This window comes from Pygocentrus nattereri, chromosome 22, assembly GCF_015220715.1.
Source record: "Pygocentrus nattereri isolate fPygNat1 chromosome 22, fPygNat1.pri, whole genome shotgun sequence".
Lineage (NCBI taxonomy): Eukaryota > Metazoa > Chordata > Actinopteri > Characiformes > Serrasalmidae > Pygocentrus > Pygocentrus nattereri.
Window position 1 is genome coordinate 9,176,102 of NC_051232.1, and position 8,071 is coordinate 9,184,172.

At 43.4% G+C, this 8,071-nt stretch overlaps 1 protein-coding gene across 1 annotated transcript in view; it reads right to left on the reverse strand.

Moving 5' to 3' along the window:
* Positions 1 to 4,030: 4,030 nt before the first annotated feature.
* pcdh10a (protocadherin 10a) overlaps positions 4,031 to 8,071 on the reverse strand; it is a 7,259-nt gene continuing 3,218 nt past the window's right edge. Inside the window, exons 2-3 of the mRNA XM_017688781.2 lie at positions 5,017 to 5,072; positions 4,031 to 4,229 (exon numbers count right to left, since the gene is read on the reverse strand). Coding sequence (XP_017544270.2) covers positions 4,046 to 4,229; positions 5,017 to 5,072 — 240 coding nt within the window. The 3' untranslated portion in view covers positions 4,031 to 4,045. The remainder of the gene's footprint in view (positions 4,230 to 5,016; positions 5,073 to 8,071) is intronic.

Sequence of the window (8,071 nt, forward strand, 5' to 3'; positions counted from 1 at the left end):
TCTGTGTCTCTCTGTGTCTGTCTGTCTCTCTCTCTCTCTCTCTCTCTCTCTCTCTCTCTGTCTCTGTCTCTCCCTCTCTCCCTCTCTCTCTCTCTCTCTCTCTCTCTCTATGTGTGTCTCTTTCTCTGTGTCTCTCTGTGTCTGTCTGTCTCTCTCTCTCTCTCTGTCTCTCCCTCTCCCTCCCTCTCTCTCTCTCTCTCTCCCTCTCCCTCCCTCTCTCTCTCTCTCTCTCTCTCTCTGCCTCTCTCTCTCTCTCTCCCTCTGTCCCTCTCTCTCTCTTCCTCCTGCTGGGTTTTATTTTAGCATCGTTCTGCTTCTCTCTGCACTTTCTGCCCTTTTCCAGAGCTCATCACATCGTTTTATCAATGAGCTGCAAAAAAACCTCAGTGCATCATCAGGACGGAAAAAAGTCAGAAAAAATTAGCTTTGGAGCAGAAATGTGGGAGGGTGGGTGGGGGTGGGGTGGGATACAAAGAGGGGAAGATAGAGAGAAGAGAGAGAAGGAGAGGAGGAAGATTAGTTTCTACTAGGAATTATTTAGTACGTATTATGAATTACTCAGTATCTACTAGGAATTATTTAGTATTTACTAGGAATTATTCAGTATCTACTAGGAATTATTTAGTATTTACTAGGAATTATTCAGTATCTACTAGGAATTATTTAGTGCTTAGGAATTATTTAATATTTACTAAGAATTATTCAGTATCTACTAAGAATTATTTAGTACTTATTATGATTTACTCAGTATCTACTAGGAATTATTTAGTGCTTACTATGAATTATTCATTATCTACTAGGAATTATTTAGTATTTATAGGAATTATTCAGTATCTTCTAGGAATTATTTAGTGCTTACTATGAATTATTCAGTATCTACTAGGAATTATTTAGTACTTATTATGATTTACTCAGTATCTACTAGGAATTATTTAGTGCTTACTATGAATTATTCATTATCTACTAGGAATTATTTAGTATTTATAGGAATTATTCAGTATCTTCTAGGAATTATTTAGTGCTTACTATGAATTATTCAGTATCTACTAGGAATTATTTAGTACTTATTATGAATTACTCAGTATCTACTAGGAATTATTTAGTATTTACTAGGAATTATTCAGTATCTACTAGGAATTATTTAGTACTTAGGAATTATTTAATATTTACTAAGAATTATTCAGTATCTACTAAGAATTATTTAGTATTTATTATGAATTATTCAGTATCTACTAGGAATTATTTAGTACTCATTATGAATTACTCAGTGTCTACTAGGAATTATTTAGTACTTATTATGAATGATTCAATATGTAATATGAATTATTCATCATCTACTATGAATTATTTAGTAAATTCCTTTAAGAAGTCCCAAACTCTAAATAATAATACATCCATGATAATAATAATAGTTTCAGATCAGGTTCACACTGTGTCTGTATTTCAGGCTGTAAAACGTTTGTGTTTGTGCGTCTGTCTGGTGTGTGAGTGTGTTAAATCGTGACGGCAGCAGTTGATCTGATTAACTTCTTTGCCTGTCACTCACAGATAATCGTCAGTCAAACGTTAGTGCGCTAATTCCATGCCTGTGATTTTTCACACCTCTTTGTTTCTCAACAAACATACAATGATTATTCATGAGGACCCCCCCGCCCCCCCAACACACACACACACACACACACACACACACACACACACACACACACACACAGATCACACTCTCTTTTCTGGTTCTCTCCACTCTCTCTCTCTCTCCCTCTCTCTCTCTCTCTCTCTCTCTCTCTCTCTATCTCTTTCTCTCTCTGTCTCTCTCTCTCTCTCTCTCTCTCTATCTCTTTCTCTCTCTGTCTCTCTCTCTCTCTCTCTCTCTCTCTCTCTCTCTGAAACAGGTCTTAAATCAGACTAAATAAGTTAGTTTTGTATTGACTGAGTAATTGAATTATATTTGGCAACCCAGTGACATCATACTGAGAAGGAAAAAGGTCAGAAGAAAAAGGCACACACACACACACACACACACACACACACAAACTCTACACGCACATCAATAAGACACACACTCTTCAAGCTTCCCTGCCGACAACACACACCCAAACAATTGGAAGGGGAAAATAATGAAAGTCCTCAGAAATGTCAGCCCCACCTCACTCAGCTGGGCTTTCCGCTTCACAACACAGCATCCACAACACAGCATCCACAAGACAGCGTCTCCAACACAGTGTCCACAACACAGCATCCACAACACAGCATCCACAAGACAGCGTCTCCAACACAGTGTCCACAACACAGCATCCACAATACAGCGTCTCCAACACAGTGTCCACAACACAGCATCCACAATACAGCGTCTCCAACACAGTGTCCACAACACAGCATCCACAAGACAGCGTCTCCAACACAGCATCCACAACACAGCATCCACAAGACAGCGTCTCCAACACAGTGTCCACAACACAGCATCCACAATACAGCGTCTCCAACACAGCATCCACAACACAGCATCCACAACACAGCGTCTCCAACACAGCATCCACAACACAGTATCCACAATACAGCGTCTCCAACACAGCGTCCACAACACCGCATCCACAACACAATATCCACAATACAGTATCCACAACACAGCGTCTCCGACACAGCGTCCACAACACAGCATCCAAAATACAGCGTCTCCAATACAGCATCCACAATACAACGTCTCCAACACAGCATCCACAACACAGCATCCACAATACAGCGTCTCCAACACAGCATCCACAACACAGCATCCACAATACAGCGTCTCCGACACAGCGTCCACAACACAGCATCCACAACACAGTATCCACAAAACAGTGTCTGCAACACAGCATCCGCAACACAGTATCCACAATACTTTGTCTGCAACACAGCATCCACAACACAGCATCCACAACACAGCATCCACAATACAGCGTCTCCAACACAGCAACCACAACACAGTATCCAAAATACAGCATCTGCAACACAGTATCCACAATACAGCGTCTCCAACACAGCATCCACAACACAGCATCCACAATACAGTGTCTCCAACACAGCATCCACAATACAGCATCTCCAACACAGCGTCCACAATACAGCATCTCCAACACAGCGTCCACAACACAGTATCCACAATACAGCATCTGCAACACAGCGTCCACAATACAGCATCTGCAACACAGCGTCCACAATACAGCATCTGCAACACAGCATCCACAATACAGCGTCTCCAACACAGCGTCCACAATACAGTATCCACAATACAGCGTCTGCAACACAGCATCCACAATACAGTGTCCCCAACACAGTGTCCACAACACAGCATCCACAACACAGCACTCATACCACAGCATCCCCAACACGGCGTCCACAACACAGCATCCACAACACTGCCCAAAACTCATACCACAGCATACCCAACACAGTGCCCACAATACTGCACTCATACCACAGTATCCCCAACACAGCATCCACAGCACAGCACTCATACCACAGCATCCCCAACACAGCATCCATAGCACAGCACTCATACCACAGCGTCCACAACACAATGCCCAGAATACAGCACTCATACCACAGCATCCCCAACACAGCATCCACAACACAGTGTCCACAGCACAGCACTCATACCACAGCATCCCCAACACAGTGTCCACAACACAGAATTCATACCACAGCCCTCACCACACACCATCCCTGATACAGCATTCACCCCACATCATACCAAACTCAGCATTCACACCACAGCATCCACAACACAGCATTCATGATACAACTCTCACAACACAGCATCCCCAACACAGCATCCACACCACAACATCCACACCACAGCTTTCACAGCATAGTATTCATAACACAGCACTCACAACACAGAATTTAAAACAACACTCGAGACGTAGCATTCATAGCACAACATTCACAGCACAGCATTCACAGCACAGCATTCACAGCACAGCATTTCCAACAGCACTTGAAACACAGCCTTCACAACAAAGTCAGTTCATTACCCACTGCTAATACCCACAAGCTTCCTCTTACTCATTTACAGCCAAAATATATCTGTCAGTAAACATGAGACCTCTGAGCTACAATGAGTGTTCTTAAATGCTTTATACTGACCGGTGGAGTGCCCTCTGTTTGTGGCGTCGTGGTCACTGTCCCCCTGCTCACTGTCTCCATGCCCGCTGTCTTTAGAGCTCACTATATCTGCCTCCTGGAATGCTGAGCTGCAGAGAGAGCAGAGCCTGTGAGTGGCATGAAAGCACCGTCTGAAAACAGATGCTACAGGACACATATGTCTTATGTCGCGAGGTCACTCTGTGGTCAGCGTTAGGCCCGTATTATTAACCCTTTAAAATCCCAGGCTTATTACACACTATGGCGTATTATTCCATTACTACGGGGACTTCAGTGCAAACTGGCTGAGCTATTCTTAGCTTATAGAAGCGTGTAAAGCTTTGGGCCTGTTGGAGGGAACTGGACATTTAAGGGGCTAATTCTAGTGGTTTAGAGGTTTAGAGGTTTCAGTTGCTTGAACTGTGCTACATAACAGTGACATAATCATTCCATAAACATGTTATGGCAGATGTCATTGTGTTCAGTTATATAACAGTGTCATGTTATTATTGCCTTCAATTGTAAAGACAGATGCCATAATGCTTGGTGTCATGACGCCTAACTAGAGTACATTTAGCAAAAACGAGCACATGACATAAGCTATCATAACATCAAAGAGTATGACATCAGTCACAGCAATTATTGTTAACATAACACTTTTATAGCACTCTCCATCACCTGTCGTCTGCCATGACATGTTTATGACACAGCGATGTTGAGATTGTGTTATCACAAGAGGTTTGGGCCTCCAGATTTACTGCAGTGTTTTTGTGTGTGTGTGTGTGTGTGTGTGTGTGTGTATGAGATTGTGTGGTGTGTGTGTATGTGTGTGTGTGTGTGTGTGTGTGTGTGTGTGTGTGTGTATGAGATTGTGTGGTGTGTGTGTGTGTGTGTTACCTGTTAACGCGCCGTGGTCTGTCCAGGTAACTGAGTTCGGTTCTCTGGTGTTTAGTCTGAAAAGGAAAAAAGAAAATTCTGTTCAATTCAAGAATCAGTTCAGGAGTCGACTCAAACTTAAATTGAGACTCAGTTCAAGACTCAGTTTAGACTCAAATTAAAAGTCAGTTAAAACTCGATTTAACCTTCAATTCAGACTCAATTCAAGCTTCAATTCAGACTAAGTTTGAGACTGTATTGAAACTTAAGGTTCAATACAGACTCATTTCAGATTACATTTGAGATTCAATTCCAGATTCAAATCAGACACAAGATTCAATTTGATACTCAATTCAAGATTCAGTTAATTCATTATTAAATTCAGATTCTTTACATGTCTTGTTGATATGGAAAAAAAAATATATATATATATACATTTTTCAGTTTTTGACATCATTTGAAAAAGTCTGTTGCTCTTTACATTGGACATAACTTTTATGATGAATGAACTGAAAGAAAGGTCCCAAAATGACTTGTGAAAAATTCTGGTTCCATTGACTTCCATTAAAAGTAAAAGGAGTTTTTCCTTCTCCTGTAAAACTGCAATTTTGGAGATACAAGTTTTTCTTCCGACAGCAGCGATACGTATATATATAAACAAACATGCACTTACATATGTTCACACTGCTGTGCAAATATCAGAGAGCACCCTTTGTGTGTGTGTGTGTGTGTATGAGATTGTGTGGTGTGTGTGTATGAGATTGTGTGGTGTGTGTGTGTGTGTGTGTGTGTGTGTGTGTGTGTGTGTGTGTGTGTTTTCCCTCACAGAGCAGGCTTTGTCTCGCTGTCCTCCCATTGAGCGCGTGATCAGAATCGGCAACACGTTTGAAAACAAAGTAAAAGCCATGAATGCGCAGGGAAACACAGACCCACTGCGTTTAGAGTCTCACAGCAACATGCCGCTCTAACACTCTAACCCGCAGCTCTAACACACTGCTCTAACCTGCAGCTCTAACACGCTGCTCTAACACACCGCTCTAACCTGCAGCTCTAACACACTGCTCTAACATGCCGCTCTAACACGCCGCTCTAACCTGCAGCTCTAACATGCCGCTCTAACACGCCGCTCTAACCTGCAGCTCTAACACGCCGATCTAACACACCGCTCTAACCTGCAGCTCTAACACACTGCTCTAACATGCCGCTCTAACACGCCGCTCTAACCTGCAGCTCTAACACGCCGCTCTAACACGCCGCTCTACCCAGCAGCTCTAACACGCCGCTCTAACACGCCGCCCTAACACGTGCCCTAACCCACCGTTCTAACCCGCTGCTCTAACCCGCCGCTCTAACCCGCCGCTCTAACACACTGCTCTAACACACTGCTCTAACCCATCGCTCACGCGATCTGGGGCAACTCACTGAGCTCTGAGACTCGGGCTCTCACGCATCACCATAACACTTATAATACAAATACAATAGCACAGCCAACTGTGGTAGAGTTTGAGAGTTGGTATGTGTGTGTGTGTGTTTGTTTTTGTGTGTGTTTGTGTGTGTGTTTGCATGTGTGTGTCTATGAATGTGTTTGTATGTATGAGTGTGAGTGTGTGTGTGTTTTAGTTTGTGGATGTGAGTGTGTTAGTGTGTTTATGAGTTTGTTTGTGTGTGTGTGTGTGTGTGTTTGAGTGTGCGTATGAATGTATGTATATGGGTGTGTGTGTATGATTGTGTGTGTTGATGTGTTTTTGAGTGTGTGTGGGAGTGTGTGTGTATGAGTTTGTGTGTGTGTGTGTGTGCGAATGTATGCATGTGTTTGAGTGTGTGTACGATTGTATGTGCGTGTGTTTGAGGATGTGAGTGTGTGGTTAGTGTGCGCATGTATGTGTGTGTTTGTGTGTGTGTTTTTATGTGTGTGTTTGAGTGTGCGTATGAATGTATGTGTATGAGTGTGTGTGTGTGTGAGTGTTTTAGTGTGCAAGTGTGTGTGTATGAGTTTGTTTGTGTGTGTGTGTGCGTATGAATGTATGTGTATGGGTGTGTGTGTTTGTGTATGTTAATGTGTTTTTGAGTGTGTGTGGGTGTGAGTGTTTTAGTGTGCAAGTGTGTGTGTGTGAGTTTGTGTGTGTGTGAGTTTGTGTGTGTGTGCGAATGTATGCATGTGTTTGAGTGTGTGTATGATTGTATGTGTGTGTGTGTGGATGTGAGTGTGTGGTTAGTGTGCGTACGTGTGTGTTTGTGTGTGTGTATGAGTGTGTGTTAATGTGTGTTTGAGTGTGTGTAGGTGTGAGTGTTTTAGTGTGCAAGTGTGTGTGTATGAGTTTGTTTGTGTGTGTGTGTGTGTGTGTGTGTGTGTGTGTGTGTGTGTGTGTGTGTGTGTGTGTGTGTGTGAGAGTGTGTGTATGTGTGTGTAAAGCCAGTGTAGTTGTGTACGTAGACGCGCGTGCCATCCGCCGAAACCGAACGTTGTCGGTGCTATTATTATCTGAGCACGTGCGCGCCGAAATCCAAGACCTGGATCCAAGCACGTGCGAGCGCCAGTGACAGAAAAGACGCTTAATACAAAAACAAACAAATCAATCAGTCAATCAATCAATCAATCAATCAGTCAGTGCGTCAGCTGGTCTCCTGCGCGTGCCTTTAAAAAATTTTTTAATCGTCTGTGTGTGTATGCACGCGCCCCGTGCGTATTCATCCACGTGCGTTTGTGCCAAAAAATAAAAATGAAACCAAAAGCCCCGCGTGCGCGTGTTTATTACACTCTGGTTCTTTTTACGGGTTCCCTACTAAGGAACTACTCAAGCCTGCAGACGGTTCTATCTAGAACTCATGGTTCTAATCAGAGCAGCTGCCTGGACTGAAGAACCGTCTTTTATAAGCGAGCAAAGCCGGCTCGCGCGTTATAGAACCGCGCGGTGTTCGTGTGTCATCGCGCGCGAGGAGAAGGGCACGAGTCTACATTTACATAAACGTGCCTGTAGTTCAGCGTCTCCGCGCGCGGGTGTGTTCGTGCACGCGCATGAATCTCTGAGAGCCCTCCAAGCCAAACGAGCTGGTCCGCGTGCGTGTTCGTGTCCAT